Raw genomic sequence first — 14,513 nt, 5'->3', positions numbered from 1 at the left:
GATCGAACTTAATAATTATGTAATTATTTATGCATAATAGTACAAGAAAATATTAATTTGTAAAAAACGCTTTAAAGAAATTCTTAACACTTTGTTTTACGCGTATTATGAATTTCTAAATAAACATTTCAATAAATATTTTAAGTAAGATTTGAACATTGTAGTCAATTTATTTAATATCTTTCTTAAGCAAAACATATATATCTTCAAATTTATAAATTGATTTAAATCAATCTGAGTATGAAGTTTTGATAGAAATCTGACTTTCTGTGCCTTACAAGTAAATGAAATTAAAAAATACTATATCGCGATACATCACTATATCGCGATGTAAAACTGACGATGCATCACGATATATAATTTCTAATATCGCCCAGTCCTAGTTATGATTCAGTAAAATCAGAACTTCATTTAGTAACTTGAATTTTTCCCAGTTTAATATAAGCTCATAATGCTTGCCCATATCTTATCAGTTTTTAAAATTAATATTTATAGGTAGGTAGGTACTTTATATATGTCGCCTTAGAGCTGCACAATGGGCTACAGGCAACAGTCTGGGAAACATCCCTGAGGATGATCCGAAGACACGCCATAGCAATTTTGATCATTTGCCGAGGGGATGGCTTCTCTGCTTTGGTAGCCCGACGACCAGCATATAAAGTCAAACACTTTACGGTAAAACAGTTTAACAAAGACCAATACTGCCCACCCTCGCTTCCTACACGGGCTGATCAAATTGGTCGCCCACCCGCTTGCTGACCGCAGCCAGTTATGCTGAACTTCGGAGTTCTCTGTCTTTACGGTCAGTTCACTGAAAGACTAATACAGTCGTCCCCACTTAATCGCCCCTCGGATAATCGAATAAAATTTAATGGAACCAAATCATTTTATATTAAACTAATGTTAAATTTCCCCATTTGTTGTTTTTTGCCCCGCTTAATTGCGTAAGGAAATACTGAAATGAAAAAAAAATTTTTTTTTTTAGAAATGTTTCACCAGCTAAATTACAATTTCTCTTTTTATGATAAGGATACAAGATGGTAATTTCAATAGGGACTTCGTATTCATTAGTAGGTGTTTGGGATGAAGTTGAAAAATTAATCAAATCTTTGCTACCAGTTATACATTGGAGTAAACGAAGGGTGTTTTACCCCTCTTTGACTTACTTCACTCAGACATCATTTAGTATGTGAAAAAGGGATAGAGTGATTTGTTTTTAGGTCAAGACTTGTGGTCCCCTCTTGATACATTATTAAGTTTTAAAAACCTAATACACTAGTGTAAAGAATGTTTTTTCTTAAGTAGAATAATTGCTTAATCCTGTGAATAATTTTGAGTTGGTTGCAATTTGAGAGCTAAAAGAATGATTTAAATTAATTGAAAAAAAAACAATGAATCTTAGAATTAAAAAATTCCAAATGAAGTAGCGCATTAATTAGGAATTTCTCTAGTTTCGAAGATTTAAAAAAAATAAAAAATTCTGAATGTGTTTGAAAGGAATGTGCGCAAGTCATGAAAATTTTAGTAGAAACTAAAAGGGAAAATCTAATTTTGATAAATTGACGAATTAAACGGGTACAAAGAACAGTCTTCAACTATAGAATTTTTCGGATGGGATCAAATAATATTTTAGTTCCAACATGATTCATTAACATTGATTTATTTTTATGTAACTTTAAATGATATTTATTTATGATACTAAGGCAGAAAGTTTTAATTATAATTATTTATTGATCATAAAACTGAGTTTATTTAATCAAAACGCTACACTACGCACAGGGCCGGATTAACTTATAGGCACGTGCCTAGGGCCTACGAAAAACTTGGGAGAAAAAAATTTGTTGACAAAAATAATTTAGCTTTAAGAATAATTTAGCAACAAGTGTATATTGCACAAAATTATGAAGATACAAATAAAAATATAATATTTTTCTGTAATAAATTATTTTGCAGAATCTTATGATCTAATATATTACTTTTTTGCGATTTTTGGATTCAACGAAATCTTGTATTATGCTGTCGAATTCCAAACTACGCAAAATGTCGTATTCAATAGACATAAGTGCGAGCGATGCCAAACAATCTTGATTCATTGTTGAACGCAAATAATTTTTTATCAATTTTAATCTGGAGAAAGATCTTTCTCCTTCTGCATTTAATCCAAGAATCGACAAATATATTCTTAATGCAATGTGAACGTTAGGAAAAGTATTCACAAGTTTATCTTTAATTTGAGCCTTCAACATTTCTTGTGCAGATTTATGTTCATACAAATTTGAAAATAGTAAAAATTCATCTGCAAAGTTTTCCTCTAAATCGGATGAGTAAATTTTCACCAAATTTAACTAATCATAATGGTATTATCGATATCAACTGCAATATCGGCAGTATGTCGGTATTGCAGTTAAAGTTCGATAAACTAATTTGTAAATTAAAATCCATATTAATAAAAATGTAAAAAAAAAAATATGCAAAAAAATTTTAGCATATATTTTTAAAAGAGGGAAGGAGGGGAGGGCCCAAAAACGGCTATGCCTAGGGCCTACGAAAGGTATAATCCGGCTCGGACTACGCATTAAAAAGTAAAAATTTAGAATTTAAGATTGAATATAGCACTCCCCTTTCAATCGAATAACCCGCTTAATTACATAGATTTGTCTGAAACCGAACTATTCCTTTAAGCGGGGTTGACTGTATTTATTGGTTTTTCTTTTAAATATTTATGGAGGGAAAAAAACAGTATGATATTTATTGTATTTCTAACTTGTTCAAGTTTCCTTACTGTTCATAAATGCTGAAATTTATTATTGAAAAGAGCTAGCCAGAGTAGATAACTGCAAATTCAATGGTTGATTGTCTCTCTTTCTCTGTTTCTACTCTGTTGAGTGAATGTGACCCACTCTATGAATCTGCGGCATGAGTTATGTTACTCGCCTCCGTGACAGGTGTCTACCAGGTTTTGTAAATGAACAATACTTCTGAGGCAAAGAATCGGCTAATATGTAATAAGCAATACTTTTACCATACATTTGCAAAAATAAAAAAATACTTATTAAGCTTTTTAACTGAAATGAAAGAGTTATTCAAAAACTGCACATTTTTTTAGTGGTTAGATTAGCAAAGATTTAAAGAAAAAATAATTTGAACTGACATTAGACTGTTGTAAAAAAGTGCATCACTATTGAGTCTGGAAAACTAACATAAAAAATTTCAACTTGTTAAATTTTCAATATTGAAAATGTTTTGCTCTGTGAAAGAATTCTGCATAAAAATGTCACAGGAATATAGTTTATAGGAATGATTGGAGTATTATTTTGTATATTTTCAATTTTTTATCTGATTTCTTGTAAAAAAAATATGTAAATTGTTCCCCAGGGGTCTACTAAAACAAAATAAATATCAGGTTCTTCCCCTACTGAATTAACTATTGATTAGTATTCCCTTAGAGAGGGCTTAGACATACGTCTTCCGCATGAGAATCTATTTTATTGTGCTTTGACGGCAGGTTTTTTCAGGGATCGAAACTATTCTTTTGGCCTTAGAGCCACAAGTATGAGATTTAAGGTAGTTGACACATTTTGAATTTAGATTCTTGTACTTTGAGTATTGTTTTTATGCTTTTCTTTCTAAATGATGAGTAAAAATGAAACTAGTAAACAGTGTTTAATAAATAGGAAAAATTGGAAACTCTGCATTGAACATTGTTCTAAAAGAAAGAATCGTGGAAATTTAAAAAAAAGAATTTTTTACAATTAAATATGAAAAATATAAGGAAAAGGAAAAATATCGTAGTACATTTCTATACAACTGAAAAGAGGAAGGGGCAAGGGCAACACTTCTCCCCAGATGGAGAAAGCCGGTTGTGTAAATTTTAAATTAATCAAAAAGTGAGAGAGAGGAAGGTTCTAGACATGGAGCAAGTGTGTACGGGATCATTTACACTTTATGCGAATTTAGAGCTACGAAGGAGTTAGAGTTTAGTGGGGAAATTTATTACACAAATCATGTTCTTGCTCGCAATTTCGAATTAGTATACACAAGAACTTTTCGCATGCAATGTGATTGGCTCTTTGGAATACTGTCTAAATCTCATTTAAAGGCTATTCCCACTCAATCATGGGCCATTGATCTATTTCAAAGAAATATGATAACCTGATTGGTGATATATTCTATGGTGTAGAACTTACCAATCAGATTTTTTTCCTCTCGACTGCAATCGGAGGTGAGGACGAGGCTGAACTGGATCCGTAACTTAAATGTTGCACCAACGGTTACAGTCAAGTTAAGCCATTGTTTTCATTCAACCATTCTAAGACGGGACAGAAATAGGCTGTAAACAACGGGCAAACTAAATGCTTTATATATCAGTTCTAGTTTTATTTATTTCAACGTTATTAAATTGAAAATTAGCTTTAAAACATTACGGATGGAAGCAAAGAAAATAGTAGAGCCTCAAAATCCGTGTCCTCCAAATGCTGAAAGATCGTTTAAGGGCCACGTTTGTGGAATATGCCAGAAATGGTTTAAAAGATCAAGTGATCTGCGTAGACATGGAAGTGTACATTCCAATGAAAAACCTATTTCTTGTGATCATTGCAACATGAAATTCTCATCTAAAACTAGGTTACGGTCACATCGTAAATATTTAACACTTGAAAAAAATTTTCAGTGTGAGTTTTGCCAAATGCGATTTAAAATGTTTACTAATCTTAAACTTCATATGATTACTCACACGGAGGAAAAACCTTATAAGTGTGAAATGTGTAATAAAAGTTTTCGCCAAAAAAGTGGACTGGAATATCATTATAGCAGTCAAACTTATCTAGCACATCATAAGACATTTGAAGAATTCAAACAATTTGAATATTTAATTGAAAAATATAAATCTAGATATCTTGAGGATGGTGGTGTGCATATCTGTACAGTGTGTAACAAGGAATTTAAATCAGCAAGACGTCTGGAAAGCCATTCTATTGTTCATTCTAAGAACTGGTATGAATGTGACATATGTCAATTACATTTTAAAAGAAAAGAATACATATCTAGGCATAAACGTGCAATCCACTCTAGTAGAAGAGAGCTTTTTCCTTGTGATATTTGTAAAAAAAGATTTACTACTAAATATTCTGTCAAGTTGCACAAAACTGCAGTTCACAAAGAATGCAGGTCATTTCAGTGTGAAATTTGTCCTCGATCTTTTCTTAACAGAGCTGCATTTGTTGCACATATGGATGCCCACAGTGGAGTGAAAAAATTTGCTTGTACTATGTGTGACAAAAAGTATAAAACAATGTCTAACTTAAAGTATCATATGAGAGAGCACACTGGAGAGAAACCTTATATGTGTGAAGATTGCAATACATGTTTTAAATCAAATGAAATGCTAAAAACTCACTCTAGAAGGTGTGAAAGAATTAAAACTACTTTTGAAACAAAACAGAATGCTGATGGCAAAATGGAACTTGAACTGTCCCAAATTCAAAACACAGATAACAAAATAACTTTGCTCAAAGTGCCTGAAAAAAATGTGGCAGAAAAAACTGTAGATCAAGCAATATATAAAAGTCTCCAAGTTGCTAAAAAGGCATTTAGTAATGAAAATAATGTTTTTACTTCTACTCAATCTAGAAGGCGTGAAAAAATTAAAACTACTTTTGAAACAAAACACAATGCTGATAGCAAAATGGAACTTGGGCAGTCCCAAATTCAAAACACAGATAACAAAATAAATTTGCTCAAAGTGCCTGAAGAAAATATGGCAGAAAAAACTGCAGATCCAACAATGCATAAAAGTCTCCAAGTTGCAAAAAAGGCATTTAGTAATGAAAATAATGTTTTTACATCAAAAAATATAAAGTTTGTAAAAGTGCAGAATACAGCAGCATTAAACTTTTTGCGTGTAACAAGACTATTTCAGAGATACAGGTGACTTTCAAATGTTTATTCTAAATAGCTTTAGCCTATATTAAATCCAATTGTGATGCAGAGACTTGTGGTAGAATTATTTGCTTCTACTGATTATAAGATGATTTTAATGATAGTTACTTGTACTTTATATTTTAGTTTCAAATTGTTTTGTTTAAATTGAGAACATATATGAAAATAATATTTTGTATTTTATACATTAAGATGTAAAAAGGAGTAAAACATTTTATTATACTGTATAATGTGTATTAACTGAATTCTCATATGCATTTATATTTAAAAATTATATTGATTCTACCAACGGTAACAATCAATTATCTATTAAATTACAATTTAACAAAGTAAAAGCAGATAATTATATAAATTTAACAATTTGCATTTCTGTAAAATGATATTTAAGGCAGGTGAAAAGTTTCTCTATTAACCTTTTTATCGGGGGAAAAATGAAATTATTTCAATTGAACAATATTACATGTTATGTGTTTTTTTACTTCTTTCATTGTTTGTATTGACAATATATTTAATATAATATTAAGATTATATTTAATATAATATAATTCATATTTGGGATCTCTAGGTGTTACTGTTACCCTTTCCCAATTTTTACTATTGAATAATTTTTAGAAATGTATTCTGACATTCGGCCAATAGTGNTACCATGGTTTTTTCCACCTGCGGCAAAATCTTGCCAACAATGGTTTGTATTGACAATATATTTAATATAATATTAAGATTTCATATTTGTGATCTCTAGGTGTTACTGTTACCCTTTCCCAATTTTTACTATTGAATAATTTTTAGAAATGTATTCTGACATTCGGCCAATAGTGATAGTTTTAAATGTAGTCAAACATTTTTATTAAGTCAATTAAACTACTCTTATTAAAGATTTCTTTCACAGGTGCCAAAGATAAGTGTCTAGCAAATATAAAATAGCAATAAAAAATAAAATTTATTTAAAGTGGTGACATGAGAAACTTTTTTTAAATTTTTTAAAAATTTATTTCCAATGTCAGAAATTGACAAACTCTTAACAAGTAGAATATATGCAAATCAGATAGATAAGGGGAGAAAGTCAATGACTCATTAGCAGATGCCTAGCCCTCCAATATCCACTTCGGAGTCTCCGTGTACAGCCGAACATCCCATCAAGTGCTTCCTATCCATTACTTCGAATTTCCTACAGAGTGGGCGATTCGGGCTTGTAAAAATACCAATGCAGTGGAGGTGGTGCGCAAGACAGTCATGACCCACCTCAAGTCTAAATTCTGTCACAGCCTTTTCACGGGGTCTGTCTGAAATGCCCCGGTCTAAAATGTTCCCCAACTTTTCAGGGATAACTGGAAGAAAGGGACGCTTTCCAATTTTTCCACATTACATGAGAAACTAAACAGTTTAATATTAATTTCGTTTAAAGATATATGGATTCAGCAAAATCGGAACTTCATTTAGTAAATTAAATTTTTTCCTTGTTTAATATTGAGCTGATGATGCTCTTGTCCACATTAAATAAATTTTAAAAATGAATGCTCATAGCAAAAAAAGAAACAAACTTATACCATATTCATGGTCTTTCTAAATTGTATGATATTTCTTAACGTTCATAAATACTTAAATTTATTGTTGAAAATAGCCACCTAGGATGCCTGATGAATCCAATGGTTGCACCTCTCTCTCTGTTGTGTGAATATGACCCTCTCTATGAATGGGCAGTGATTTGTGGGTAATGTTACTCACCTCCGTGACTTAGGTTGGCAGGTGCTCACCGGATAATAATAAATGAGCAACACTTCCAAAGCAAAAAACATAGTAGTTCAGTGCCAGCTGCCAGCCATTAGAGGAAAAAAAATTATTGGACATTTTTACATACAGGAAGTCAGAGAGCAAGATAAAGCTTCCATCTTCTTATTAAGGATTTCATCATTAGCTTACAAACAGGGATATGCATAGGATCTCAGTGGCTTATTAACTGCATTTTCAAATTTCTTGCGAAGAAGTTTTGAAAGTGATATAAATTACAAATCAGGGTTCGTGATTTTTTTTAAAAAAATCAGATTTTTTTTATTTAAATTGGATTTTTTTTATTTAAATCAAATTTTTTTTATTTTTATTTAAATACACTGTAAGAATTTTAATTTATGATTAAAAAAACTTTATAAATGGTTAATCAAAATTAAATTAATATTATAATTATATTATAACAATATTTTAGAAGCTTTATCTTACTGAAATAATTTTTTATTATAATACATAGCTTTGAATGCATAGCAACCATTTATAAACAAATGCAAGATTGAAATTTAAGGACTAGATGAAATAGAGAATTTAAAGAATACTTCAGGGGTCTGTCTAGATTTTTTTGGTACCTATTTTGTGAAAATTAAAAATCATATTAAAAAATCAACACAAATATGGTAAAAATATGGATTTATCATTTCTTACGAGACACAAAATTAAAATGTTAAAAAAAAGTATTTTGTAAAATTATTCTACCGTTTTCCTAAAGTTGAATTTGTGAAGGTAGTAAATTCGGCTTGGACAGACCCCTGTAACTTTAACTATTAAAACAAAGTTTCAATTGGCAAACCACAATTTTAATGTAAAAATGTGTTTTTTTTTTCCTCTTGATTTTTAAAATGACAAAATAAATGTAACAGATTGTGTTTATAAATGTAGTCATTCATCAAAAAATAAATAAATATTTAATCTATGTATTTTTATATTAAAATATTCATTTTTAATTCTATATCAAAGCTAAAAGTATAAGTTAAGCTAAAAACATTTTTTTTTTAAATCTATGTGCTCATTGGAATATTTTTCCACAAAATTTCTTAATAGAAAATCAGATAATGTCAAAGATACTGTAAACATATTATGAGAAAAAAATACCAGTTAATATTCCTACAGCTTCAAATAGACTTTGTTTGAAAGGGAAGAATGGCACTATATCAGGAAAAAAAAACATCTGAATTTATCAGCCCATTTTTTTCTTCTATTTTTGGCATATTAGGGTAATTTCTTTTTAATGTAACCTTAAGCTTCAGATATATACATTTTCCACCTATAAAATATAATGTAGATTTTAATTCTACGCTTTTTCATTCAAAAGGTAGAATTTTAATTAACATTATTTTTCGAAAAAAATTCATGATTATTAATTACTTTCTAGAGCTATGCAAGTCTATATTAGGACAGCATTAAATGTTTACTTTTATCTGCACTTTCAATCTCTAGAATTAAAAGATTTTAAAAAATGTAATTTCAAATGTGTTGGAAGTAACACAGACCAAGAAAGAAAGTAATTTTGTTAGCTAAAATTAAATAATGCAGCAATTTATTTAAAATAAATTTTAAAACTAAAAAAAGAAAATAATAAAAGTATCAATAATTTAAAATATTGTTTTTTAACTCTTAAAATATATACAATATATAAAAATAAGTTGATTTAAATCAATGATTTTTTTAAAAAAAATCATTTGATTTAAATCAACAAACCCTGTTACAAATAATTAAGGAAATTATTATAAACTAAAGAATATGTAACATTAATAAGCATTATTACACCTATAAATAAGTTATTAAATTGCAACTATAATTTTGATAATGTGCATGGACTGAAATTAACGATCTGAGACAACCATAAAATAATTATCAATGGTCTCTTTAGACAGCATTACATGTAAAGAATGCTATTTTAGTTTTTTGTTTTCGAATAACCATGTTTGGTCTAAATTGTTACATTACATCTGTGTATTGTAATTTCTTGTTTAAATTAACTTTAACCTTTTTTTTTTAAAAAAAAAAAAAATCTGTTTGAGGTAATTAAATGCACCTGTAAAAATGTGTACAGACTAGTAATACAAACTGCTGACTAAACTTTCTTAATTTCTACTCACCTGTATAAAAATTCAAAAACAAAAAATATCTCAAATCCTACCAATTATTAAGTAGCAAACTTGAATAGACTTATAGATTAAACGAATCTTGGGCAGACCTGGACAATCACTTAATCCTCCTCACTCTCAAGCATGCCCCAGGTAACAAGCATTATACATTTGTGTTGAAGAAATAATGATTTAAATTGTATCAGCTTTGTGCATTGCTTTATGCTATATTCATTTATTTAAATTTTTTTTGAATAATTTAGAAATATTTGTGAGTCAAAGTTTTGTAATAATGATATATGTTTTTTTTTCTTTGTTTCATGATTCGTATATTATATGCTTTTTTGCTATTTTATTTTTTATCCTCCTAGTTTATATTTTATAGTGCTGAGTCATAAACGACTAGACTGGGAAATTTATCTGGTGTTCACTGCCCACTAGAGGTAAATTTATTGGTGGCCATTTTTTTAAAAATTAAAGTACTTAAATAATGATTTTGCTTCTAAATTGTGATAAAAAATATACATTTTTCTTAGTTTAAAAATATGTTACTAATATTATAAGATATTATAAAAAATATTACGTTATATATTATTATATCATATTTTAAGGAAAAATAATGTAATAAATAAAGGAATATATCATAGGCTTGTTTTTCTCGTAATCAATTCTAAATTTGTGTATCAGAATGAAATATAAACTAATTATGAAAAATTAAGCACATTAAAAATAGAATATTAAGGTTAAAATTTCTGCAACTGCTGTTCTCAGCTTTATTTATCTCTGCATTCTTTCATTAATAATTTTTTCTTTCTTTACATCTTCTGCAATCTATTTACCTTTCTTAATTTGTAGTTGTTCAAATAAGTTTTATCCTTCAATCATTGCCCATTTTTTAAAAAATTTCATTGATAAACTTTATTTGGAAATATTTCTTTTAGGGTTCATTTATTATTTTTGTCATTACCTTTCCTGCTCTATAGTCATCTGGGAAGGGTGTGCCAGAAATGAAATACTGCACCTACATTTTTATTCTCCTTTCATCTTTTGGCGAAGAAACAAAATCAAACAGCCTACACTTTTGAGGAATTTCTTTTCATCAATAATTAATTCTACTTTATGTCAAGATTAAAAAACAAAGTTAACCACATCTGAAAAGATGTTGAAACACGCTGTCAATAAAAAGTGGCAGAAAAATCATTGAAGCATATCAGACGATAATAAAATCCTTTCATTTAAATAGATTGAAAAAAGGTTAAGTTTGAATTTCATTGGGCTTAAATTTAGCCTATTTAAAGATTTCTAATAGGAAATTCATTACCATACAACTTGTCAAGCGTGTAATTAAAAAATAAACAGAAGTTATTAAAAGTGTTTTTATGTGCATTATGCAGTTACATTTCAGGAACTAAATAGTATGGGGTGTCAAATGGCAAAAAGAGGTGGTGGCGATAATTTTTTGTGGCCACTTTATTCTATTAAGCTGCAAAGCAGCGAGGAAGAATACTGACTCAGTTCGCAAACCTGAGTCAGTAGGTTTGCAAACTGTTTAACAGTGTGCTAGCTTTTTTAAAAATTTGTATAAATATGTAGATGGTGACTGCGGAAGTATCTCAAGAGGATGATGGGGTTCTCTCCTTCCCCCTTCTCTCTCTCTTTAGAATTGAATTGTTTTAATAGTAGAAATTTCTCGCCAGCAATTTATCTCTCATTTAATGGTATACTTTTTATTCTGTTCCATGAGTGCCACTCTTCAGTCCTGAGGACTGAAATCAGTCTTGAGAAAAAAAACCAGTGGACTAAATCCCATTAATTAATATTTCTTTCCCAGAATTCTTTTTTCAATTAATATTTTTTACTTCTTTAAAAATGTAAGATTTTCTTTTGAAATTTACAAAAATTAAATACATTTTAATGAAAATGCTATTAATTGTAAATGATCAAATAATTTCGCATTGCAGTGAAAGAATAGGATTGAACTTTAACATTTGCTTGTGTAAACAAAATTTGTACTATTTTTCAATATAAATTTGATTTAGTTTGTACTTTTCCATGATGTTTTGAAATGCTAGTCTTAAGTTAAATTAGGATCATTATTTTTAAAAAAAGAAAAGAAATTCATAGAGTTAGGGAAAAAATATAATGGCGAAAGGAAAAATAGAGTATTGAGTGGCTTTCAGAAAAAGTTCGTGGTTTATATCAGTGATTTTAACTTGGTGATTAGTGTGAAAAGATAAATACGGTTAGATGCAATTTATTTTTGATTTGTTTGCTGTAAAAAATAAAGTAATAAAATAGAAAATGAATGTTGTTTATTTATTTATTCTTCTTCTTTTTNTTTTTTTTTTTTTTTTTTTTTTTTTTTTTTTTTTTTTTGAAAAAAAAAATTATTGATTTAATACACAAGTCATTCTCATGGAAAGGTGCATTTTGCTGTCAGCTGTAAATTTATGGAGATTCTGGTAAACAATGCTAGACTGTGTTAATTAATCAAAAAATAAGTTCAATCTTGAAATTATTTTAGTGGCACCCATGTATCTGTTTGGTGTGTCATTTGAAACCTCATTTTCCCCAGAGGTCAGCAATGTTTATGTATATTTCCTTTGGGGGAGGTGAGTTGGGGATGCTTTGGTAATAGTTTTCACTTAGGAAACGTTAAAGCTCGCTTGAAATTGAGGCATTTTTTATTGTAAATTTAATTAGATAAATATTGAGTGAAAAATTGTAATTTTAGAAGGGGCTGTGTCTCTTCATTTGTGAAATGTGAGGGGGCTTAATCCCCCACCCCTATTCCTTCGGTTCAATGGTTCTTGCATTTAAAGATAATAATTGTCTCCTATCAAAAGCTATTTTAGGAGTATTAAAAAATTTAAATTTGGCTTATGTTTAATAAACAATATTTTTACTATGCGTTTGCAAAAACAAAGGTGGAAAAATGGATTAAAAGGTTTTTTACTCTAATGAAAGAGGGATTCAGAAACTGCAAAATTTTCAATAATTCAAATGTTTGCTCCATCCAAAAATTCTGTATAAAAATAATGTTAGAAGATTAAAAATGATTAATTTTTTTTATATATTTTCAATTTTTTTATTTGATAATATGATGAAAATTGTTTTTAATAGGGTCTATTAAAAATAAGACTAATAAAAGGTCTTCCCCCTTTTGCAATAATTATTGATTAGTATTCTCTGAGAGGGTACTTAGATATATGGCTTCAGCAGAAGAATCTATATTATTGTGCTTTGAAAGCAGGCTTTTTCAGGAATCAATCAGAAACTATTCTTTTGATCTTAGAGCCACAGGTGAGAGATTTAAGGTAATTGACACATTTTAAATTTTCGTTTTAGTGCTATAAATATTGTTTTTATGCCTTTCTGAAACTTTTTTACTGATATAGAGCAACTAAACCTGAAAATTGAAATATTAAGTTAGTGGCCGGTTGACTCTAATAACAATTCATAATACTAATTTCATTAATATACTTCTTTTTAAAGAAATTTCAAGAACAACTTAAATAAAAAAAATCAAGTTTACAAGCCATATTATTTCATAAAATATCCACTTTTCATAATTTTTAATTCAGACTTGCGTCATTAGTGTGCTTTTAGGATAATTGTGAAGGGGTCATTATTGAACAATGATATTCTTACAAAAATAGTAAAAAAAAATTTTTTTCCTTATTTTTCGTAACTGTCTGTATGATCGTTGAATTTAAATGTTACAACTGTGCGTGAAGTTATAATTAACCTAGAGACAAAACCTACTCTTTTAGTCTTATTAATTGATTAAATATTGTCAGTACTATGAAATATATCGCTATGTATGTGTGTGCGAATTTTTTTAAATAACTTGAATATGAATCCTAGTGAAGGATTTTTAATTCTCTTAAATGCGAATTGCCTTTTGTGATATTTAAGTCGTTTGAATGCAATTGAGATGCAAGTTTTTCTAAATCACGTAAATACGAATCACAATGTGAATTTTTTAAACGGCGTGAATAAGGATCGCGATTCGTGTTTTTTATATCATGTAAAAACAGATAGCGATTTTAATCAGATTAATTTGGGGTGCTCTATGAAAATTTCAGTTTGCACCAATTGCTATGCATCATGATTCGTATAGTCGGGTATAGTTTATCTAAAGTAAGAACTCCCTCAGCCATTCGTCTAGAATTCGCCTGTGGCTCTGACTATGGTAACGAGGTATAACTTTTTCAAGTAGGGGTGTGGGGTCGGGTCGAAGAGAGAAAGGGAAGAATCTTTTTTCTTCCATCTACCAGCCTTAGAGTGAAGATAAGCTACCATCCCTGAAATGCACTATTCTTGTTTCCATAACAGGACACGGTCTCAGACTTTGTGGCAGGGATGAGGAGTTCTTACCATTGATAAACTATAGTAATGTATAGTAAAATTAAAAATCGTATGAAGTAATGAATTAAATCAAAAGTCAATGTAATGTTAACAGCAGTTGGGGCTTTGTTAATTGCATTTATGCGAGTTGCGATGTAGGATTCTTAATTCGCAGAGAATAAAATCGACTTAAAATTTCAATTTTGCCTAATATTGTCTAAAATATCTTGTTAAAAATTAAGCAAAAGCGACTAAAAGAAATGAATATCCTTTATTAAAAGAAAAATAACGTAATGCTTAGTATTCAGTGTATTAAAAAATTATCAACCAACCGAAAAAGAAACTCGTGTTGAA

General features: G+C 29.1%; 1 protein-coding gene across 1 annotated transcript; it reads left to right on the top strand.

The window, feature by feature from the left end:
• Positions 1-4,355: 4,355 nt before the first annotated feature.
• Positions 4,356-6,167, top strand: LOC107438602 (zinc finger protein 235-like; the record flags this gene model as incomplete). Its single annotated transcript, XM_016050920.4, is given in 1 exon segment — positions 4,356-6,167. A coding segment is annotated over 1 exon segment (1,503 nt). The 3' UTR covers positions 5,930-6,167.
• Positions 6,168-14,513: the final 8,346 nt, after the last annotated feature.

The sequence above is a fragment of the Parasteatoda tepidariorum genome, chromosome 8, assembly GCF_043381705.1.
Source record: "Parasteatoda tepidariorum isolate YZ-2023 chromosome 8, CAS_Ptep_4.0, whole genome shotgun sequence".
Classification (NCBI taxonomy): Eukaryota; Metazoa; Arthropoda; class Arachnida; order Araneae; family Theridiidae; genus Parasteatoda; species Parasteatoda tepidariorum.
Note: the sequence above shows the minus strand (reverse complement) of the source record. Positions and strands in the feature narration are given on the sequence as shown.